A 25000-nucleotide genomic window follows, 5' to 3' on the forward strand; every position below is an offset into this window, starting at 1 on the left:
TGCGTCCTCCACAGGCAGGCTGTCTGCTGGAGACCTGAGGTGGAACAAGTGGTAATGTTTGACATTTCGGTGGGATTGTTATTTGTCCATACTTGGTGTAGAACTTTTCGTGACGTTAGAATTATAAGGTTTTATCTCCATTGTTGGTCAAAATTTAGTTTTTTTACATAATCTGATCCATTAGGTGTTTATTAACGCCTGTGTGGTGTTATTTTTCAAATGTTGAAATGCTTGAGTTAGTAATTAATCAAATACAAAGGTTCCATCTCACAAAACATAATGGAATGTAAAAACGTTGACGCTCAATAACTGCCCTAAACGGAGATAGAACCTTATCATTCTAAACTCACGGTTTGTTGTGTAACTAGCTTGTTCCAGATAGAGAGATACTGTACAGGCACTTACAACATTTAACCCTGTTTTGCTATATTTACATTTTGTACATTTTTTGCATTTAGCAGTCGCCTTATTCCAAAGCGACTTACAATCAATACATTTGACCTGAAGTGAATCATCAGTCCACCAGTCGTAGCAGGAAGAGTAATCCAGCTCAGGCCAGGGGCCATTGGCAGTCGTTGTGATAGAATTAGTTTGTATTTTTTGAGAGACAGTGTTTATTACAATGTTTTTACATGTTGTTATTCCCATTAAGTTAAGTCACGTTAAAGTACTCTGTGTGAAGTCACAAGTCCCACGGCGAAACAGGGAACTTGTGAAATTCAACAGTGCTATCCAGTAGCTAACATGTCCACACAGCAGCACACAGTGTGACGTATTAAACGGCAGTTTGCCTATTTCTTTCTTTATCGGTTAATAAAGAAAACACCTTAAAACTGAACCTGCTCATTCCATGATTGTCTACAGTACTATACATCTTTACTGTATCTGTTCACCCCGGCTCTTACAGCCTTTCAGCCACTCTGCACACTGGATGGAGCTGGTAAATCTTCTCTCCTTATGCTGTTAAATGGATTGTTTTCGTGTTCCCAGTGCAGAGAAACACCTACGTGTGTTCGTCTCAAATAAGCCACGTCTAAAATACCATCTCAATCAACCTGCTCAACAACATGTAGCCAGAGATATTCAGCTTTCTGAACAATCTCAATTAGAATCTAGGATTTTTCTTAACTAGTGATTTCTAGTGACTTTCTAGGGACTTTCCCGTTGTTAAGTAAGTCTTTCCCCAACACTATTTTGTGAGGCAAAATCATGAAATCTAGTAATAATGTTTAAAATGTACTAGTATTCTGGGTGTTTGATGACTTCATCATGGCTTAACTTGACTTAACTTAACTTAATGGGAATAACATGTAATAATAACACACCGGCTTAACATAGCCGCAGTCAGAGTAATGGCAGGTATGCTGTATAATAGTCTAATACGCTCTGTGGAGGTGGAGGATGTGGATATCTCCATACAGGTAAGTAATGTGCTGGTCTCGCTGCATCTGGTGCTTAACATCCCGAGACCCCAGCTCTCTCTGTCTTTCTCTCTCTCTCTCTCTCTGTCTCTCTCTCTCTCTGTCTCTCTCTCTGTCTCTCTCTCTCTCTGTCTCTCTCTCTCTCTCTCTCTCTCTGTCTCTGTCTCTGTCTCTCTGTCTGTCTGTCTCTCTCTCTCTCTCTCTCTCTCTCTCTCTCTCTCTCTCTCTCTCTCGTGTGGCGGTGTACAATGTACATGTGAAGGCTACGGGAGGTCTGCTGGAATGGGAGGGAGGGAGGAGGGAGGCCTATTAATTGTAATAAATGGCTGCCAAGCGCAAGGTCCTTACATGTCCTGAGAATCAAAGGAATTTAAAAGGCTGGAACCCTTTCCTGAGGTTGCTGAGTTCGACATGGCAGGATGATAATTAGCATTCCTTGAAACCGTTGTCAGTTTTACTGGAATAGCTAATCCGCCCTCCAACCTTCCCTGGTTCATTGTGTTGCTGCTGTACGTTAGCGACTGTTGCTGCTGCCCTTTTCGTCTTAGAATCATGGAGATGAGATGTTTTAGAATGGACAACTTTTTTTGGGCTACAATCTCTGCTGATCCGTCTTAGCAGTGCAGCTTGTCTGCCGAGCGTCTCAAGATCTCGTGACGTTAGAATTATAAGGTTCTATCTCCATTTTTGGACAAAATGTAGTTTTTTTACATAATCTGATCCGTTAGGTGTTTATTAATGCCTGTGTGGTGTTATTTTTAAAATGTTGACTTTTTTTTAGTTAGTAATTCATAAAATACAAAGGTTCCATCTCACAAAACATAATGGAATGTAAAAACTTTGACGCTCAATATCTCTGAACTACCCTAAACGGAGATAGAACCTTATCATTCTAAACGGAGATAGAACCTTATCATTCTAAACGGAGATAGAACCTTATCATTCTAAACGGAGATAGAACCTTATCATTCTAAACGGAGATAGAACCTTATCATTCTAAACGGAGATAGAACCTTATCATTCTAAACTCACGATCTGCTGAGCAGTGTGTCAGTATGTCAGTATGTCAGTATGTCTGTCAGCCACGTTGGTGGTTCAGATGATGTTAAACATTGGCAGCAGACTCTCTGCTACTCTCAGTGACATCAGGGCCGGATGTGGAGGTTCTCTCCCAGGGCGTTCTGTAAGCAGGCTTGGCAGCGCTATGAAAGCCCGTCATTAGCTCACGATCCACTGCCCACTAATTGGAATGTCACTCCACCACACCGGGCTAGATAGGAAGTATGCCCAGTTAATAACGAGCACTAGTCTAGATATTAATATGGTCCAGTTAGTAATAAGCACTTGCACACAAACACAGACACTTTCACCACTCACATCGTGTAACGGAAATTGAATTTCAACAAGCAAATTGTGCATTAGTAATTGATTTTGATGAATGGGGACATGACAGTGTACTTGTACAAGATAAAACATAACCATGATGATTAACCATGGCCATGATGCAGTCGTCAAACACCAGGCTACTAATACATTTTAATTACATTAAACACTATTACTAGATTTCATGATTTCGCCTCACAAAATAGTGTTGGGGAAAGACTACTTAATAATAATAATAATAATACATTTTATTTGTAAAAGCACTTTACATAAGAAATCTCAAAGTGCTACAATTTAAAAACAAGAAGATAAAACAATAAACATTTTCAATTAAAAGGCTAAAAAAAGGCTCTATTAAAAAGATAGGTTTTAAGGCCTTGTTTAAAAGCATCCTCGTTTAAAAGCACTTAACAAAGGAAAAGTCCCTAGTTAACACTAGAAAACGCTAGTTAAGAAAAATCCTAGATTCTAATTTAGATTGTTAAAAAACCTGAATATCTCTGGCTACATGTTGTTGAGCAAGTTGATTGAGATGGTATTTTAGACGTTGCTAATTTGAGACGTACACGTAGGTGTTTCTCTGCACTGGGAACACGAAAACAATCCATTTAACCGCATAAGGAGAGAAGATTTACCAGCTCCATCCCTGCTGTCTCAGAGACGACATTAGAATGAGACAATCAGAGAGGCAATCTGGGGATAATAGTCGATTTGCAAGCGACTAAAAAACTAAGAAATCCCACCAGGGAGAGTGAGAGAGAGAGAGAGGGAGACAGAGAGAGACAGAGACAGAGACAGAGAGAGAGAGAGAGAGAGAGACAGAGAGAGAGACAGATACAGAGAGAGAGAGACAGAGAGACAGAGACAGAGAGAGGACAGAGACAGAGAGACAGAGACAGAGAGAGAGACAGAGAGAGAGAGACAGAGACAGAGACAGAGAGAGACAGAGAGAGAGAACCACAAATCCCAAATCCATTACAGACACACACCAGCTGCTTAAGCACGGTTACCATACCGATACAATACTATGTCATATTGGTTTGGCTGTTTTTTTTCTTCCAAGCTTGCACAGTGTTGTGTTGACCATGTTGTCATGGTAGCGTTGAGAAATGATCAGATTAAAACCAAACAGAAAGCCAGTGGAATGTATAAGGACCACCTGTTGTGTTGTTCGCAGACGACAGTACATCTTTTTCACGAAGACACTTGGAAAATAATGTCGTAGAGTTCACATCTATTTTAAAAAGGTGACTGGCACTATGTCGGTTGTATATGACGGTGCTGATATTATTGAATTACTTCCATTGACCCCCACCCCACCCCCACCTCCACCCCCATCCCCTGTGTCTCATACATTGATTTAATTTACAAGTCTTTAGTCATTAGTCAGCTGGAGAAAGCTGTGTCACGCTATCGGAATGATGTTTGTGTCCTACCCACCCCGTCCAGTACAATACAGCTTCTTGTTTCCACCCGTAACAGAGAAGGGTTTTCATCTGTCGCTCTCCGGATCTGTCGAAGTCCAAAAGACCAAAAGTTCATGATCCGTCTCATTGAAAAATCTGCCTCTGCTAACGATCTCTTATTGGACATTTTAAGAGCTATGGATTCCCAGTAATTGGTGTTTATGTTCTGTTCAACGTCTCTAACGGCCCTGATAGAGGGCCAGGCTAGGGGAGCTGATTTGCATCAACGTACGGTGGTGAAGGTCTTCTCTCTTGTGTCTCTTTCTCTCTCTTTCTCTCTCTGTCTCTCTCTCTCTGTCTCTGTCTCTCTCGCTCTCTCTCTTTCTCTCTCTGTCTCTCTCTCTCTCTCTCTCTCTCTCTGTCTCTCTGTCTCTCTCTCTGTCTCTCTCTCTCTCTCTGTCTCTCTCTGTCTCTGTCTCTCTCTGTCTCTCAGTGGGCCCTATTATGCACTTCATCAATAAGACGAGGCGGTAGATCTAAACTTAAGACGTGGAGGCGTGGTCAAGGCCACTTTGCTATTATGCGTGCGGTAGTGGGCGCCTAAAACCCGGCGCTAAGCAAAGAAATTAGTCATGGGTGTGTTTTGGGCGTCTTCTCAATCAACCCAATCAGCGTGCCAGGTGCCATTCTCTTTAAGAACCGGCTGCGTTGAGTCATTAGCGCTATGCTATTATGGAAGTCCTAAGAAGGAGGTCAGCGCGCTTCTCTGCCTCTCCCTTCTGAAATATAGCATTTATACTGTGACCGTAATTGACGTCTTGCCGTGGAGCCACGTGCGTGTTCATGTGTGCCCACATGCATGCGCAAACCGCGGAGGCGCGCTCGTGTTTCAAAACGTGCATGAAGTCTAAACTTAAGAACTTTTCAAACCACTTCTTAGCGCGAGGAGCAAAGTCAGATCGCATAATAGCAGGGGCGCCTAGTGCACTTCATTAACATATGAACATCCCACAATGAGCAATATATGCACGGGAGTTTTACGTCTTATGTGTGGGCGCCTATCGACACCTGCATAATAGCAGTAGCGCGTATGAAGCGCATAATAAGGGTGGCGGTAGGTCTTAACCTGGCGGTGCGTCTTAATTAAGACTTAAGACGGCAAGTTAAGAAGTGCATAATAGGGCCCTATGTCTCTCTGTCTCTCTCTGTCTCTCTGTCTCTCTCTCTCTGTCTCTCTCTCTGTCTCTCTCTCTCTCTCTGTCTCTCTCTCTCTGTCTCTCTCTTTCTCTTCTCTTTGTCAGATAAAAATAAATAAATAAGAGCTACGATGAAATATGACCCTTATCTAAACTGCTCTATGTTGAGGTGTTCAGAAAAAAGCAAGGAGGAGGAATAATCAGCACATCACCCCCACCCTCATTCACCTCCACTGGCTCCCAGTCAAAGTCCCGCATCACTTACAAAATCCTCCTCCTCACCTACAAATCCCTCCACGCCTGCGCCCCCCAGTACCTAACTGACCTCCTCTCCCAGCACACCCCTTCCCGGAACCTGCGGTCTGCAGACATGGGCCTGCTGTCCACCCCCCGCACCAACCTACGGACCTTTGGGGACAGAGCCTTCAGCGTGGCCGCACCTACTCTCTGGAACTCCCTCCCCACAGTGATCCGCAACGCCCCCACCCTGGACTCCTTCAAACTAGCCCTCAAAACTCATCTGTTCTCCAAGGCCTTTGGCCCCTAGTCACTGTTTCAGTTTTGCTTTGTTTGTTTTCTGTTTTGTCTGTCCGATCATTCCCTTGAATTGTAAAGAGTCCTTGGGTCTTTTGAAAGGCGCTATATAAATTATTAGTTATTATTATTATTATTATTATTATAATTGTGGTTTTGACCAATGTCTTCTTCAACGTTCATCCATTCCTGTGACGTCATGTATTAATTCCAAACTGCCGTTTCTGTTTGTTCCAGAGGCAACATGTCCGACCACAGAGACGGACCCACCGCAAGATGTCTGATCGCCCCTCTGAGGGTCGTCCATCCTTCTACTACGTGTGTGTGAACGTCAGAGAGGGCGTTTTAACAGCCAGTGACACCTGTACCTTCTGTGTACGAGACACAGGAAGAGGAGAGGCAGAATGCATCGACGGACTCTGACAATGAGGTTGTTGGGGTTTTATATAATTTTATACTGAGAAATGTAAGTCTCTCTAGAGTCTGGTGAATCTAGCAGCACTCACGGAAGGCCCATTTCCTTCCTGTAAGGGATGGGCCAAGATCTGTGGCGCAGTGAATAATTCTGACTATGGACAGGGCCCATAACTTGTGTAACCACAGATTTGTATAATATGATTGGTTCCCAAGAGTAGTGACCTCATGACCAAGGACAGTTCTATAAATATGAGTCCCACCCATCGTTGGGGGCTTTTTGCTTCTTGCTTATTGGTCTGCTCATTTCTCTCTGAACTCGTGTAACTTGGCTTAATAAAAGGCCTCTTTGGAGACAATTGATCTAAGCTCTTTGTGCTTTATAAATTCTACTAAATCTATTAAGAATCAATTTGTGAGCTTAGAATGATAAGGTTCTATCTCCGTTTAGAATGATAAGGTTCTATCTCCGTTTAGAATGATAAGGTTCTATCTCCGTTTAGAATGATAAGGTTCTATCTCCGTCTAGGGCAGTTCAGAGATATCGAGCGTCAAAGTTTTTACATTCCATTATGTTCTGTGAGATGGAACCTTTGTATTTGATTAATTACTAACTAAAAAATGTCAACATTTTAAAAATAACACCACACAGGCATTAATAAACACCTAATGGATCAGATTATGTAAAAAACTACATTTTGACCAAAATGGAGATAGAACCTTATAATTCTAACTTCACGACTTATATCCCACGACCAGGTTCTCTAGCCTGCTGCCCGCGGTGGTGCTGCTCTCCGTGGTGTCGTGCTGGGTGGTGCTGAGCCAGGCGGCGGCCTCTCAGGGTCCGCGGGCCGACCAGCCGGGGCCAGCAGGGACCGGCGCTGAGCTGCACCGGAGGCTCCGGAGGGGCTGGATCTGGAAACAGCTGTTTGTCCCCGAGGAAGACCCCACGCCTCGCGTGATTGGCCAGGTATGTAGCTCAGTAAACACAAAGCCTTTTCCACTAGATTTACATTTACATTTTCACTTTTTGGCATTTAGCAGACGCCTTATTACAAAGCGACTTACAATCAATACATTTGACTAAGCAAGTGAATCATCAGTCCACCAGTCGTATCAGGAAGAGTAATCTAGCTCAGGCCCGGGGCCATTGGCAGTCTCAGTGATATTTTTTTTATAGACATTGGAGAACAGAGAGACAGTACAAGGGGGGCAGTAGAAGTCATAGGGGACACAGTAAAGGGGAAAGCGGGTGTCTCAGGAGACGCAGTGCTGGGGGGTAGTGGATGTCTCAGGAGGAGATGTTAGACGAAGCTAGCTAGCGATGCACCAATGTAACTAAAAATACAGTTGGTGAATTAAAAAAAGAAATGGGTCACACTTTGAATGTTTGAATAGTGCTCTAAAGGGGGGGTCTAGAGATGTTCACATGGTCAACAAACCTCAGTATCACCTTAACTGTGTCTCCTGAGACATCTACTACCCCCCTGCACTGTGTCTCCTGAGACATCTACTACCCCCCAGCACTGTCCCTCCTGAGACATCTACTACCCCCCAGCACTGTCCCTCCTGAGACATCTACTACCCCCCAGCACTGTGTCTCCTGAGACATCTACTACCCCCCAGCACTGTGTCTCCTGAGACATCTACTACCCCCCAGCACTGTGTCTCCTGAGACATCTACTACCCCCCAGCACTGTGTCTCCTGAGACACCTACTACCCCCCAGCACTGCGTCTCCTGAGACATCTACTACCCCCCAGCACTGTGTCTCCTGAGACATCTACTACCCCCCAGCACTGTGTCTCCTGAGACACCTACTACCCCCCAGCACTGCGTCTCCTGAGACATCTACTACCCCCCAGCACTGTGTCTCCTGAGACATCTACTACCCCCCAGCACTGTGTCTCCTGAGACATCTACTACCCCCCAGCACTGTGTCTCCTGAGACATCTACTACCCCCCAGCACTGTGTCTCCTGAGACATCTACTACCCCCTGTACTGTCCCTCCTGAGACATCTACTACCCCCCAGCACTGTGTCTCCTGAGACATCTACTACCCCCCAGCACTGCGTCTCCTGAGACATCTACTACCCCCCAGCACTGTGTCTCCTGAGACATCTACTACCCACTGTACTGTCCCTCCTGAGACATCTACTACCCCCCAGCACTGTGTCTCCTGAGACATCTACTACCCCCCAGCACTGCGTCTCCTGAGACATCTACTACCCCCCAGCACTGTGTCTCCTGAGACATCTACTACCCCCCAGCACTGCGTCTCCTGAGACATCTACTACCCCCCAGCACTGCGTCTCCTGAGACATCTACTACCCCCCAGCACTGTGTCTCCTGAGACATCTACTACCCCCCAGCACTGTGTCTCCTGAGACATCTACCACCCCCCAGCACTGTGTCTCCTGAGACATCTACTACCCGCAGCACTGCTCCTCCTGAGACATCTACTAACCCCCAGCACTGCTCCTCCTGAGACATCTACTACCCCCCAGCACTGTGCCTCCTGAGACATCTACTACCCCCCAGCACTGTGTCTCCTGAGACATCTACTACCCCCAGCACTGCTCCTCCTGAGACATCTACTACCTCCCAGCACTGTGTCTCCTGAGACATCTACTACCCCCCAGCACTGTGTCTCCTGAGACATCTACTACCCCCCAGCACTGTGTCTCCTGAGACATCTACTACCCCCCAGCACTGTGTCTCCTGAGACATCTACTACACCCCAGCACTGTGTTTCCTGAGACATCTACTACACCCCAGCACTGTGTCTCCTGAGACATCTACTACCCCCCAGCACTGGGTCTCCTGAGACATCTACTACCCCCCAGCACTGTGTCTCCTGAGACACCTGCTTTTCCCCTATACTGTGTCCCCTAAGACTTCTATTGCCCCCCTTGTACTGTTTCTCCAGTGTCTACATAAAAAAATACTTTTCTCTTCTTCTCTCCTCCTCTCCTTTCCTCTCCTTCTCTCCTTCTCTCCTCTCCTCTCCCCTCCCTCCCTCCTCCTCCCCCTCCTCTCTCCTCCTCCCCCTCCTCCTCCTCCTCCCCCTCCTCCTCCCCTTCCTCCTCCTCCTCCCCCTCCTCTCACCCCCTCTCTCTCCCATCTGGTTGGAGGTAAATCCTACCAGCATTCAACGTCTCTTTAGCAGGGTGTCTACCAACAGGTCCACAGGTCCAGACGGTCTATCAGCTTCTCTTCTCAAAAAATGTGCAGAAGAACTAACAACAGCATGGTGTCCGCTATTTGAAAAGTCCCTGAATACCGAGGTTCCAGCTCTGTGGAGGAAGTCAATTATAATCCCTGTGCCGAAAAAACCTCGTGCCATGGAGAATAATGACTTCCGCCCCATTGCTCTAACTTCCATTGTGATTAAATGTTTTGAACGATATGTACTGTCTCTGCTTAGAAAACACATTGACCCACTGCTAGATGTTTTTCAATTTGCCTATAAACAGAACCGTAGCACAGAGGATGCTATTCTCTATATCACACATTCTGTATCCAAGCACCTCGAGAACAAAAAGGCCTATGCCCGAATTATGTTTGTTGTATGTCGTGCTCTTAGGAAAGCTCAAAGACATGGGTGTCAATAGTACTTTAATCAAATGGATCCATTCCTTCATGTTAGAAAGAGAACAGCAAGTGAAAGTCAATGGAACACTGTCAGTGACTAAACACTGCAGTACAGGTGTCCCCCAAGGTTGCGTTCTGTCCCCATATCTTTTCTCAGTATACACCAACGACTGTAAAAGTAACCATCCAAGCAACCATATTATAAAATATGCTGACGACACTGCAATTCTAAGTCTCCTTGATAAAGATACAGACCCCTCGGTGCTCCATGATGAGATTAACATATATTCACTAAATGGTGCGACAGCAACCATCTCATCTTAAACCTCACCAAAACTCAGGAGGTTGTGTTAGACCCAAGGCAGGTAACTGACCATGAGCCTGTGGTCGTTAAAGACCAAACAATCATCCAGGTGCCCTCTTATAAGTACTTAGGTATTCAATTAGACAACCATCTCTGCTGGAATACACACTTAGACAGCTTATGTAACAAACTACAGCAGAGGCTTTATCACCTGAGGCGACTCAGACTTTATGGGGTGAGAAAGCAGATCATGAGAATGTTCTATCAGTCCATTGTTGAAGGTGTAATCAGATATGGAATAATTGTGTGGTTTGGCAACTTAACTGTACAACAAAAAAAACAGACTAGTCAGCATTCACATTCATGTAGGTGAAAGAGACTATGTGATCCTAAATAAACTATATGAAAAAGCTGTCCTGGACAAGGCTAATAAGATCATCGCAGACCCCCAACATCCGCTCTCCACAGAATACGAAGTTCTCCCCCTAGGTAGAAGGCTTTGCATGCCAAGATGTAACTATAAGCTCTTAAAACTATCATTGTCCCATTCTCCATTAAACTAATCAATTCGCTCAAGCAGAAACGATGATTAGGACATGATCACCAGCACCTGCACTTTATCTTAGACACCACTTGAAGGGCCATGTGCAATATTCGAAAACACCACTTGAAGGGTTATGTGCAATATATATATTTATACCAAATTATGCCATGTCCAGGTGGAAACTGCTGCCAATGTCACTCAATGTTTGTTGCTGTCCTGTTGTTTACTTTGCCTACTGTATGTTGTATGTATCGTCTCTGTTGCACTTGAAGCATGTAAGTACCATGCCCAAGACAAATTTCCCCTCGGGGACAATAAAGTATAATCAATCAATCAATCAATCATCTCCTCTAGCTGAAGTCAGACTACGACCGCGGGGAGTTCTCCATCAGGTACATCCTGCTGGGGGAGGGGGCGGGCGACGTGTTCGAGATCGACGAGTACTCCGGAGAGATCCGCACGCTGGGGAAGCTGGACCGCGAGGAGAAGGCCTTCTACGTGCTGCAGGCGCAGGCAGTCAGCAGGAGGACCGGCCAGCCCGTGGAGCCGCAGTCTGAGTTCATCATCAAGGTCCAGGACGTCAACGACAACGGGCCGCAGTTCCAGAACGAACCCTATGTCTCCAGCATACCGGAGATGTGTCCTGTGGGTACGTGTGTCTGTCACCTGAGATGTGTGTCACCTGGGTAGGTGTGTCACCTGAGATGTGTCACCTGAGATATGTCACCTGAGAACATGTGTCACCTGAGATGTGTCCTATGGGTATGTGTGTCACCTGAGTAGGTGTGTCACCTGAGTGGGTGTGTCACCTGAGATGTGTCACCTGAGATGTGTCACCTAAGATGTCTGTCACCTGAGATGTGTCACCTAAGATGTGTCACCAGAGATGTCTGTCACCTGAGATGTGACCCATGGGTACGTCTCACCTGACATGTGTCACCTGAGATGTCTCACCTGAGATATGTCACCTGAGTAGGTGTGTCACCTGAGATGTGTCCTTTGGGTACATGTGTCTGTCACCTGAGTAGGTGTGTCACCTGAGATATGTCACCTGAGTAGGTGTGTCACCTGAGATGTGTCCTTTGGGTACATGTGTCTGTCACCTGAGTAGGTGTCTCACCTGAGATATGTCACCTGAGTAGGTGTGTCACCTGAGATGTGTCCTTTGGGTACATGTGTCTGTCACCTGAGTAGGTGTCTCACCTGAGATATGTCACCTGAGTAGGTGTGTCACCTGAGATGTGTCCTTTGGGTACATGTGTCTGTCACCTGAGTACGGTAGGTGTGTCACCTGAGATGTGTGGTCACCTGAGATGTGTCACCTGAGATTTCATGACGTTAGAATTATAAGGTTCTATCTCCTTTTTTGGTCAAAATTGAGTTTTTTACATAATCTGATCCATTAGGTGTTTATTAATGCCTGTGTGGTGTTATTTTTAAAATGTTGAAATGTTTTAGTTAGTAATTAATAAAATACAAAGGTTCCATCTCACAAAACATAATGGAATGTGAAAACTTTGACGCTCAATATCTCTGAACTGCCCTAAACGGAGATAGAACCATATCATTCTAAGCTCACGTAGTGTCATCACTTCCCTTTTGAAATGAAGAAAGAGAAAGAGAATAAAGGAGATATGGTCGTCCTCTGTCCCCCCTCCAGGAAGTTAAAAGTATTGGTTGAGGTATCGTACTGTAGCTCTAAATCCCTCCATATAATTTATTTTTATTCTTTTAAATAATGTTATCATTACCAGCGCCCATTTCACAGCGCAAGGATTACCATTTCAATTTATATGTAATCTGCTTTCCGCAGAATAATATCTTTCATATAATAAATCATAATGCTTTTGACTTAGAGAGAAAGAGAGAGAGAGAGAGAGGAGAGGAGGGAAAGGGAGAGAGAGAGAGAGAGAGAGAGTGAGAAGAGAGACACAGAGAGAACAGAGTGGGAGGTACGTACAGAGAAAGAGAGATAGAAAAAGCAATACTGTGCTTGTGAGATAGAGAGACAGACAGATAGCGCTCGCTGGAATGAACTGAGACACGTAGACTAGAGAGAGAGGGACAGAGGAAGATAGTGACAGAGTGTAGAGAGAGAAATAGAGAGAGAGAGAGAAACAGAGAGAGAGAGAGAAACAGGGAGAGAGAGAGAGAGAGAGACAGAGAGACAGAGAGAGACAGAGAGAGACAGAGACAGAGAGAGAGAGACAGAGAGAGAGAGAGATGTCACAGCAGGGTAGAGGAGGTTGTCACGCACACCTGCACAGCTCCAGTGGCTCGTGAAAGGCCACAGTTTGAATCAGCTGCCCACAGCCTCGCAACCCTTAGCCGCCCTCCCCTCCCCTCCCTTACCCTCCCCTCCCCTCGCCTCCCCTCCCTCTCCCCTCTCCCCTCTCCCCTCCCTCCTCTCCTCTCCTCTCCTCCGCTCCCCTCCCTCCCCTGAGCCAGACAGACAGACAGACCCTGTGGTACCAAGGGCCCATAATCACTTTATTTCCCCCGTGGGCACGTGGGAACGTGGCTCCTTGCCTGAGCCAACCGTGCCTGGTGTCCCCCCCCCCCCACACACAGGAACCACGGTGGCCCAGGTGACAGCGTGTGTGTGTGTGTGTGTGTCCAACAGGAACCACGGTGGCCCAGGTGACAGCGTGTGTGTGTGTGTGTGTGTCCAACAGGAACCACGGTGGCCCAGGTGACAGCGTGTGTGTGTGTGTGTGTCCACAGGAACCACTGTGGCGCAGGTGACAGCCACAGATGCTGACGACCCCCTGTTTGGTAACAACGCCAAGCTGATCTACTCCATCCTGCATGGGGAGCCCTACTTCTCTGTGGAGCCCAAGACTGGTAATGGAAATAACTCTACTAACTTAAATTTTTACATGTTTGGCATTTAGCAGACACCTTATTCCAAAGCGACTTACAATCAATACATTTGAATACTAAGCAAGTGAATCATCAATCCACCAGTCGTAGCAGGAAGAGTAATCCAGCTCAGGCCCGGGGCCATTGATAGAAGGAAAAACCTTCTTCAATCACCTTCTTCTAAACCTATTTATTTTTATTTTTTTTTATTTATTTTTTTACACTGCAGAAACAGAGAGACAGTACAAGGGGGCAATAGAAGTTTTTAGGGACACAGTAGAGGGGAAAAGCGGGTGTCTTCAGGAGACGCAGTGCTGAGGGGCAGAAGAGGGGGGCGTCTGTGTCTCAGGAGGTAGAGGCTGTGTCTCAGGAGGTAGAGGCTGTGTCTCACCTAACCCTAACCCTCTTTTCTTTGTCTCCCTTTCTCTCCATCTCCTCTCTCTCTCCATCTCTCCCCCCTCCCTCCCCCCCCCCCCTTTCCCCCTCTCTCTCCCTCTCCACCCCCTCCCTCCCTCCCTCCTCCAGGCATCATCGTGACATCGTGGCCCAGCCTGGACCGCGAGGCCCGTCAGGAGTACCAGGTGGTTGTGGGGGTGAAGGACATGCTGGGGCTCAGCGGCGGGTTCTCCTCCTCCACCACCGTCACCGTCTCTCTGACGGACGTCAACGACAACGGACCCACCTTCCAGCACAGTGAGACACCGCCGTCACTCACTCACTCACACACACACACACACACACACACACATGTAACACACACACACACAGACGTACGGACACAGACACACACGTAGCACGCACACAAGCACACACACGTAGGCGCGCTCACACACACACACACGTAGCACACACACACACACACACACAGAGACACGCACACCCACTCACACTCACACACAGACACGCACGCACACAGTTTCAGCTGACAGCTTCTCCCAGTCTATCTGTTGTTATTAACTCTGTCCTACAAGTGGATGCATATTTACTGTATCTGTGTGTGCGTGTGTGTGTGTGCGTGTGTGTGTGTGTGTGTGTGCGTGTGTCCGTCCTTGGCGTGTGGGCGTGTGTGTTTAAGAGAGAGCGAGAGAAAGAAATGAACGCTGGATGGATTTAATCATTCACACATGAAAGGACATTTGTCATGACCTTTGGAAGCAGACCTGCCGTCTCAGAGATAGACCTCTCTAAATGAACGCCTCGGGAACAAATCAATCGCAACGAAATGAGAAAAACAAGGAGGCAACTTCTAAACATGGATACTACACTATATCTCCTCACCTAGTTATGCTGTTTGGTGCCTGTCAGAACTTTCTGCAACGGATTTCACTTTCTCCCCCCTTCCCTCCTCTCTTTTGTCTCCCTCTCTCTCCATCTCTCCCTCTCTCCATCTCTCTCCCTCTCTCCCTCTCTCCCTCTCTCCCTCCCTCTACTTCTAAACATGGATACCACACTATATCTCCTCACCTAGTTATGCTGTTAGGTGCCTGTCAGAACTTTCTGCAACGGATTTCACTTTCTCCCCCCTTTCCTCCTCTCCTTGTCTCCCTTTCTCCCCCCTTTCTCCCCCCTTCCCTCCTCTCGTTGTTTCCTTTTCTCCCCCCGTCCCCCCTTCCCTCCTCTTTCTCCCCCCTTCCCTCCTCTCTTTTGTCTCCCTCTCTCCCTCTCTCTCTCTCTCCCTCTCTCCCTCTCTCCCTCTCCCTCTCTCTCTCTCTCTCTCTCTCCCTCTCTCCCTCTCCCTCTCTCTCTCTCTCTCCCTCTCTCCCTCTCTTCCTCTCTCCCTCTCTCTACTTCTAAACATGTATACTACACTATATCTCCTCACCTAGTTATTCTGTTTGGAGCCTGTCAGAACTTTCTGCAACGGATTTCACAAACGGGCTTTCCAAAACTACGAGAGTCTGGTGTCAATGAGGTTAAACCAGATATTTGATATATTGTGACGTTAGAATTATAAGGTTATATCTCCATTTTTGTTCAAAATTGAGTTTTTGTTTTACATAATCTGATCCATTAGGTGTTTTTTAATGCCTGTGTGGTGTTATTTTTAAAATGTTGACATTTTTGAGTTAGTAATTAATAAAATACAAAGGTTCCATCTCACAAAACATAATGGAATGTAAAAACGTTGACGCTCAATATCTCTGAACTGCCCTAGACGGAGATAGAACCTTATCATTCTAAACGGAGATAGAACCTTATCATTCTAAACGGAGATAGAACCTTATCATTCTAAACGGAGATAGAACCTTATCATTCTAAACGGAGATAGAACCTTATCATTCTAAACGGAGATAGAACCTTATCATTCTAGACGGAGATAGAACCTTATCATTCTAAACGGAGATAGAACCTTATCATTCTAAACGGAGATAGAACCTTATCATTCTAAGCTCACGAAACTACGAAAGGTGTCTGGTGTCAATGAGGTTACAACAGATATTTGATATATATCATTTTATTTTCTATAAACCTTGTGAGCTGTGCAGAGCAGAGGGCAGTTCAGTGCCACACGTTCACCTTTCTCTAGACATATTATATCAGTCTGTTGGGTTTGCTGTGTCAGTGTCCAGCGCTGGTGGCCGTCGTCCAAACAGACTCAGCTGACGACACAATCTCATCCTCTCATCTTCTTATTAGAGTCCAGGATTATATATAGATTATAGAGACCCGCCAGGACTTTATCTATGACTCCCACGACAAATGATCTGCTTCTTGTTTTTGTTTTTTTATCACTCTACTGCAGACTGAAGTGTTGAAAGCCCATTTACAACTCAATCTCCTCTTTCTTCAGTTTCCACAAACTATGGAGAAGAAAACTTTTTTATACAATAACATGAAGTCAGATGCAGCCGGCCTTGTCCAAGGCCAGCTTTCACTCTAGGATATAGCAATATAGTCAAGTCAAGTCAAGTCAGGTTTATTTATAGAGCACATTTTACAACGACAAAACAGCCGCCCAAAGTGCTTAGCAGATGAAACACTAGTAAAAAGAAAACTCTTTCAAAATTCACAACTCTCACAAAGTCTCCACACCTGTACACCTGTTCTTGTCTCTCCAGACCTGTAGACCTTTGCTGTAGTTGTGTTCTTGTGTCTCCAGACCTGTACACCTTTGCTGTAGTTGTGTTCTTGTCTCTCCAGACCTGTACACCTTTGCTGTAGTTGTGTTCTTGTGTCTCCAGACCTGTACACCTTTGCTGTAGTTGTGTTCTTGTGTCTCCAGACCTGTACACCATTGCTGTAGTTGTGTTCTTGTCTCTCCAGACCTGTACACCTTTGCTGTAGTTGTGTTCTTGTGTCTCCAGACCTGTACACCTTTGCTGTAGTTGTGTTCTTGTGTCTCCAGACCTGTACACCTTTGCTGTAGTTGTGTTCTTGTGTCTGCAGACCTGTACACCTTTGCTGTAGTTGTGTTCTTGTGTCTGCAGACCTGTACACCTTTGCCGTGGCTGAGTCGGCGCGCGTGGGCACCACGGTGGGCAGGATCATGGCAGACGACAGCGACGTGGGCGCCAACGCCAGGATGAACTACAGCCTGGAAGACCTGGAGGAGAGCGCCACCTTCAGGATCCAGACAGACCCTGTCACGCAGGAGGGGGTGGTGATGTTAGCCAAGGTGAACACCCGAATACCTGAATCCACCTCCTCCTCCTCCTCCTCCTCCTCCTCCTCCTCCTCCTCTCCTCCTCCTCCTCCTCCTCCTCTCCTCCTCCTCCTCCTCTTCTCCTCCTCCTCCTCCTCTCCTCCTCCTCCTCCTCCTCTCCTCCTCCTCCTCCTCCTTCTCCTCCTCCTCCTCCTCCTCCTCCCCCTCCTCCCCCTCCTTCTCCTCCTCCTTCTCTCCTCCCTCCTCCTTCTCCTCCTCCTCCTTCTCCTCTCCTCCTCCTCCTTCTCCTCCTCCTCCTCCACCTTCAGGATCCAGACAGACCCTGTGACGCAGGAGGGGATGGTGATGTTAGCCAAGGTGAATACCAGAATACCTGAGTCCAGAACGGACCCTAAATCCTATCCCCTGTTCACTGGACACGTAGAGATCTTGGGGGGGTGGCTGTGTCTCAGGAGGTAGAGGCTGTGTCTCAGGAGGTAGAGGCTGGTGGAGGTAGAGGCTGTGTCTCAGGAGGTAGAGGAGCCGCCATCTAAGGATCGCAAGGTCGGCAGATCGACGGTTCGAGTCGAGCCCCGGCTGGCCACATGTCGAAGTGTCCTTGGGCAAGACACTGACTGAACCCCAAATTGCTCCCAGTGAGCGGGCCTGCGCCTTGCATGGTAGCTTGGTCGCCATTGGTGTGTGAATGTGTGTGTGAATGGGTGAATGAGAGGCCGTTGTAAAGCGCTTTGGATAAAGGAGCTATATAAGACAGTCATCTATATAAGTGCAGTCCATTTACCATGTTAGAGACTTGAGGGCTCTATTGTAAAGTGCTTTGAGTTGCATTTCATATACGAAAGGCGCTATATAAATAAAGCTTTACTTACTTACTTACTTGGATAGGCGAGATCAGTAAGGCTCTAACTGTGTGAGTATCCACGTTTACCTTGTAGCTGCTAATCCTGTCTTTCAAGGTGCCCCCCCTCCCTCTGTGACTGGTTTAGACGTCACAACGCCCTTCACAGACTTGGCATCATGTTTTCCTTAAAGGCTTCACACTTTCTTCCACGCAAGACTCGGGGGAATTGAATGGAGATGAAATGGTCTTCTTATGAAAACCGTTGACTGTTTGAACTCTACTGGGAATACGTTAACGGTTCGTTCGCACGCTGTTTTTTTCACTTAGTATCATCTTGTCAAGTCGCGAATCCGGCGTCAGTTAAGTTAAGTGCGATCTCTCTCCCAGCTGGAGGCTCATTGACTTTCAATAAACAATTTTTCTCTTCCTCATCCGTTCTGAGAGAATCGAAGGAAAAAAAAAAAGAAAGAAAAGTGAACGATAAGTGAAGGCGGGATTGTATAAGTGATTTCCTTCTCATGAACGTTTTGGGGCAATTCATTGAAAGTGGCGTATAACACTGTTTGAGATCCGATCAACCCTCAAGGTCTTTCAGATTTGATAAAAAAACACAAACCGGGCTGTCAAGTATAGTATTATCTACCTCCTGATATAGTATGCTCAGCTAAGAGGCGCTATCGATAGATAGCAGATGATGTCTACAGAGGGTGATGTAACCCCTCCCCTCCCTTCCCCCGACCCTCCCCTACTGTTGTCTCGTGTCCCTATGATTTTGTAATCATTGATTGTATGTTTTCTATTGTAAAGTGCTTTGAGTTGCATTTCATGTACGAAAGGCGCTATATAAATAACGTTTTACTTACTTTTACGTACTTACTTACTTACTCTCCTCCTCCTCCTCCTCCCCCTCCTCCTCCTCCTCCTCCCCCTCCTCCTCCTCCTCCTCCGCCTCCCCCTCCTCCTCCTCCTCCTCCTCCCCCTCCCCCTCCTCCTCCTCCTCCTCCTTCCCCTCCTCCTCCTCCTCCTCCTCCTCCTCCACTATCAATCTCTTCTCTTTGTTTCTCTCAGCCGCTGGACTACGAGACCAAGCGGCGGTTTGTGATGGCGGCCGAGGCGGTGAACGACCTGGTGGATACGCGCTTCCTGAGCCTGAACGAGTTCCGCGACCGAACGACGCTGAAGATCGTGGTGGAGGACGTGGACGAGCCGCCCGTCTTCCTGGCGCCCGTCTACGAGTGGAAGCTTCCGGAGAACGCCGCCACGGGGGCCGTGGTGGGCACCGTGAGTGCCAGGGACATCGACGCCGCTAACAACCCCGTCAGGTAAGGTGTCAACAACCCCGTCAGGTAAGGTGTTACCAACCCCCCCGCTACCCGCTAGAAGACCACCTGAAAGGCTGTGTCTCAGGAGGTAGAGGCTGTGTCTCAGGAGGTAGAGGCTGTGTCTCAGGAGGTAGAGGCTGTGTCTCAGGAGGTAGAGGCTGTGTCTCAGGAGGTAGAGGCTGTGTCTCAGGAGGTAGAGGCTGTGTCTCAGGAGGTAGAGGCTGTGTCTCAGGAGGTAGAGGCTGTGTCTCAGGAGGTAGAGGCTGTGTCTCAGGAGGTAGAGGCTGTGTCTCAGGAGGGAGAGGCTGTGTCTCAGGAGGGAGAGGCTGTGTCTCAGGAGGTAGAGGCTGTGTCTCAGGAGGTAGAGGCTGTGTCTCAGGAGGTAGAGGCTGTGTCTCAGGAGGTAGAGTCTAATGATCGCAAGGTCGGCAGATCGGCGGTTTGAGTCGAGCCCCGGCTGGCCACATGTCGAAGTGTCCTTGGGCAAGACACTGAACCCCAAAATTGCTCCCAGTGAGCGGGCCGCCGCCTTGCATGGTAGCTTGGCCGCCATTGGTGTGTAAATGGGTGAATGAGAGGCCGTTGTAAAGCGCTTTGGAGCAGCTTTGGAGCAGCAAAAAAAGGCGCTATATAAGTGCAGTCCATTTACCATTTACCATTACCCAGCCCCCCCCCCGCCCCCCCCAGACCAGCCCTATGCTGCACTTTACACAAAGTCTGTTTGAGATCTCGTCCCTCCATGGGGTAAAAAAATAAAAATCATTCTATTATTTCAAATGATGAAAGTTATTGCCTCCATTTTCTCTGAGGACCCCCCCCCCCCCCCCTACATGGGCATATTTATCTTATCATATATCCCTTCAGAAGGAAATGAGGCCTGCTGAATAAATCATGGCTATTTTTTACCTCACAGCCTTTTTCTATCTATTGCTGTGGTATTATCACAAAGTGACATGGGAGGGGCGGGGGGGGGATGTAATAAAGCACCGTGGGAGGGGGGACATACACTAGTCTGCTGATCTGCAGTCAGTCATTTGCAAGTGGGGCACGTTGTTGTGGAGGAGACAGCATACGATGCTGCCTGTAGCCCCCCCCCCTGCAGCCCCCCCCCCCAGCAGTGCAGTTAACGACTGGCAGGTGCTACACCTCTTCCACAGCAGAGGGTCGACTGTCTACGCCGGGCGCCTCTCTCTCTCTTTCTCGCTAGGAGCCTCTCTCTCTCTCTCTCTCTCGCTAGGAGCCTCTCTCTCTCTCTCTCTCTCTCTCTCGCTAGGAGCCTCTCTCTCTCTCTCGCTAGGCGTCTCTCTCTCTCTCTCTCTCTCTCGCTAGGCGCCTCTCTCTCTCTCTCTCTCTCTCTCGCTAGGCGTCTCTCTCTCTCTCTCTCTCGCTAGGCGTCTCTCTCTCTCTCTCTCTCTCTCTCGCTAGGCGTCTCTCTCTCTCTCTCTCTCTCGCTAGGCGTCTCTCTCTCTCTCTCTCTCTCTCTCTCTCTCTCTCTCTCTCTCTCGCTAGGGGACTCCAGCGGCGTTAGGAGTGATATTACTTTCCGTCTCCACAGACTTAACGAACGAGACTGAGCTCGACTCTGATTTGGCGTTCTCTCCCTAAGATGAGTTACTGACAGTTACTGACAGTGTGATGATCCAAGTCACATAATAATGCAGCTGCCAATATTACTCTCTATCGACTCTTCATGTTACGTTGTGTTGTTGTGTTGTTGTGTTGTTGCTGTGTCACACAGGGCTCTGTGTGAACTCTGTGTTAGATATCTGTCAGTGAAGACAGTTTCATAACAGATCTCTCTATGGAAACCTTGGGCCTCATTTATAGAAAGTACCCCTGCCGTACGTAGACCGTCAAAGATGACGTTCAAGTACTTTTTTTATAAACGAGGCCCCTTGTGTTCGGTGCTCAACTGAAAGCTCCGCTCCTTACCCTGTGTCCTGGTGATGTGTGTTCCAGGTACTCCATTGACAAAAGCAACGACGTCACGAAAGCTTTTAAAATAGACCTGAACAATGGGACCATAACTGTGGCTAAACCCTTGGACCGAGAGACCGCAGACTGGCACAACCTGACTATCACAGCCAAGGAGACGAGTAAGCGAACCTCTCTTCCTCTACACTAAGGCCTAGCTTGACAACACAAAAGGAAAAAGCACAACAGTATCCCTCATAGCGAGAAGCATTCACATTGACAGGAAATAATGAACTGTGGCACCATCTCAAGTTAGCCCTCAGATGACCACGGCATGCGCCTCTTCTGAAGGATATAAAACGGTTTTTATAGCTTCCATTTTTTTTGTTCAATCTCTTGTCTGTCTTGCTTTTGGGACTGAATAGTAAAATACCCACCGAAGCCTCAAGTCATAAGTCAAGAAGCTGTGAGCGTTTTACAGAAGCATTCATCACATTCAATAGAGCTTTTCTGACAGAGCTTTTCCAAAGCGGTTATGATACATTCGCCCAGCGGACTCCAACAGAAATGTCTCTCTTCCCCACCGCAGAGCAGAGCCATCTATCGTCCTCCGTGATGGTGTTCATCAAAGTGCTGGACATAAACGACAACGCGCCCCGGCTGGCCAGAGATTACCAGCCATATATCTGTGAGGGGACGCAGTCTGGGGAGGTAGGTTTATGATGGCTACATCCCTCATCACCACCTTCATACTGAGAGTCATTAGATTTTGACTCTACTACAGAACAGCTTAATGTGTTCTTCTGTTATACTATTAGGTTGGATTTATGGGTTAGGGTTAGGGTTGGTCTGTGGGCTAAATCACAGGTTTTTGAAAGGCATATCCTTTTTGTGATTAACATTTTTCTGTTAATTTTCTGTTTTCATAACATGAAAGACAGATACGTAGACAAACAGACAAACCAGGACGCAGACAAACTGGGCGGTACATTAGAAAGCTCCATAAGATAAAATATCATAATAATATAAGACGTTCTCAGCATTAAATAAAAATGTAAAAAGGAAGGAGCAATCAAGTAGAAATCACGTTCCAAGTTACAAACCAAAACATCACGTAAGGCATGTAAGATAAGATAAGGTAAGATACATCATTATTATAGAGAGGAAGAGAAAGAGATATATCACAGGTTATGAAGGAGGTTTGTTTAAGTGTTCTCTGATGGATTTTTGCTACATGTGACCATTCCCGTGTTGTGGTAGGTTAACTATATCCGACCATGCTGTATAGTGGCCATGCCTGACCATTGAAAGGCAGAATATTCTAAAGCAGAATGCCTTGTCGATCTGTATGTCACGAACACACGCGGTGTAGCTAACGCCTTGTAGCTAAGGCCTCGTCTCTGAGACTCAATGAAGGGATGTCTAGAGAGTGTCTCGATTTTCCTTCGGTCTGGGCTTAGCGCGTCACCTGATCACCTGCCGTCTGTCTGTTAGCTAATCCAGCTGATCAGCGCCGTGGACGCAGACGACCCCTCTGAAGGACACCACTTCTATTTCTCCATGGTCCCGGAGAAACGCATCAACCCCAACTTCACCATGAGAGACAACCAAGGTGGAGTACAAACACCTCCTCCTCAAACACCTCCTCACCTCCACAAACACCTCCTCACCTCCACAAACACCTCCTCATACACCTCCTCAAACACCTCGGTCTGCTTTCTAAAAAGATTAACTTAGCGAGGTGCACCCGGCAAGGGTGTCCGTTATCCCCACTCCTATTTGCACTGGTGATCGAACCCTTTGCTCAACCTCCTCAAACACCTCCTCATCAAACACCTCCTCAAACACCTCCTCCTCAAACACCTCCTCAAACACCTCCTCAAACACCTCCTCCTCTCCCTCCTCCTCCTCGCCCTCCTCCTCCTCCTCCTCCTCCTCCACCTCCTCCGCCTCCTCAAACAACCTCCTATCGTCCTGTGTACTGCATCCTCTCCATCCACGAGAGGATGTACCATTCTGCACCTTATCACACCATGCCATATGGTATCCTACCCTATCTTATGTATTATAATCATATCATTCTCATATTGAATCACAACGGTATCCTATCATAGTGTGTCATATCAACTCCTGTCCCTATTCCATGTCTTGACGTTTTCATATCTCCTACGATCTTGATGTCCAGGCTTTTTTCAAACGAGGTTCGCTTTCCAATCCTCATGAATGTCATGACATTTTTTTTAAAGTTATTATTTCTGAGTGGGGCTAATCTAGTCCCACTCGTATTTTTCTTTTTATTGACAGAGACAGTTGGGATTTTGACAGGAAGGATGGGTGAGAGAGAGAGAGGATAGAGACAGTAGAGATTGACAGGAAGGATGGGTGAGAGAGAGAGAGGAGGATAGAGACAGTAGAGATATGACAGGAAGGATGGGTGAGAGAGAGAGAGAGAGAGAGAGAGGAGGATAGAGACAGTAGAGATTGACAGGAAGGATGGGTGAGAGAGAGAGAGAGGGGAGGATAGAGACAGTAGAGACTGACAGGAAGGATGGGTGAGAGAGAGAGAGAGAGAGGAGGATAGAGACAGTAGAGATTGACAGGAAGGATGGGTGAGAGAGAGTGGAGGATAGAGACAGTAGAGAGTGACAGGAAGGATGGGTGAGAGAGAGAGGAGGATAGAGACAATAGAGATTGACAGGAAGAATGGGTGAGAGAGAGGAGGATAGAGACAGTAGAGACTGACACCTCCTGAGCCATAGCCTCTACCTCCACCAGCATCTACCTCCTGAGACACAGCCTCTACCTCCTGAGACACAGCCTCTACCTCCTGAGACACAGCCTCTACCTCCACCAGCCTCTACCTCCACCAGCCTCTACCTCCTGCACCACAGCTTCTACCCCACCTATCCTGGTGTATCTCACCCTCTCCTTCTCTCCTCCTCCTCTCCTCCTCCTCTCCTCCTCTTCTCCTCCTCCTCTCCTCCTTTTCCAGACAACACCGCGGGCATCCTGGCCAGGCGTAGCTCGTTCACGCGGTCGGACCGGACCCAGTACCTGCTGCCCGTGGTGGTGCAGGACAGCGGGGCGCCGGCCCTCAGCAGCACCTCCACCCTGACCATCAGCGTGTGCCGCTGCCACCCACAGGGACACTGCCCCACCTCCGGGGGCGTGGAGGCCCTGGCGCTGTCCATGGGGGTCAGCCTGCAGACGCTGCTGGGCGTGGCGGTGTGTCTGGTCACTCTCACAGGTGAGGGGGGGGGGGGGGCGGGGAGGGGGGGGGGTCGGTCTCACACGTGAGAGGGGGGGCGGGGGGGGGTGGGTAACTCTCACAGGTGAGGGAGGGGGGGGGGGGTTGGCGGGTGGTCACTCTCACAGGTGAGGGGGGGGGTGTCACTCTCACAGGTGAGGGGGGCGGGGGGTCTGCCTGGAAATAGCTTCATACTAGCTTATCCTGATGTGGTTTAGAAACTGTAAGGATACTGGGGTGGTAGAACGCACATATCTAGGACAAGTCATGAAAGGAGGGTCCTGAACTTTGATGATCGAGTGCAAAGATATTTTCTTTACTCACATGGGGTCAAATGACCCCATGGCTGTTCTAGTGTTAAGGCAGGAGAGTCAGCAATAATATGCTTTGATACGATATTAAGGCATTACTCAG

At 47.6% G+C, this 25000-nt stretch overlaps 1 protein-coding gene across 1 annotated transcript in view; it reads left to right on the plus strand.

Annotated features, from left to right (window-relative positions):
• Positions 1-25000, plus strand: part of cdh19 (cadherin 19, type 2) — a gene marked incomplete at both ends in the record, with an annotated part of 76330 nt that overhangs the window by 48562 nt on the left and 2768 nt on the right. Inside the window, 10 exons of the mRNA XM_080547701.1 lie at positions 7114-7324; positions 11151-11445; positions 13521-13640; positions 14184-14351; positions 17087-17274; positions 19172-19425; positions 21385-21521; positions 21929-22050; positions 22834-22951; positions 24332-24586. Of these exons, the coding sequence (XP_080403827.1) occupies positions 7114-7324; positions 11151-11445; positions 13521-13640; positions 14184-14351; positions 17087-17274; positions 19172-19425; positions 21385-21521; positions 21929-22050; positions 22834-22951; positions 24332-24586 (1868 nt within the window). The remainder of the gene's footprint in view (positions 1-7113; positions 7325-11150; positions 11446-13520; positions 13641-14183; positions 14352-17086; positions 17275-19171; positions 19426-21384; positions 21522-21928; positions 22051-22833; positions 22952-24331; positions 24587-25000) is intronic.

Source organism: Nansenia antarctica, assembly GCF_963989245.1.
Source record: "Nansenia antarctica genome assembly, chromosome: 17".
NCBI classification, from domain to species: Eukaryota; Metazoa; Chordata; class Actinopteri; order Argentiniformes; family Microstomatidae; genus Nansenia; species Nansenia antarctica.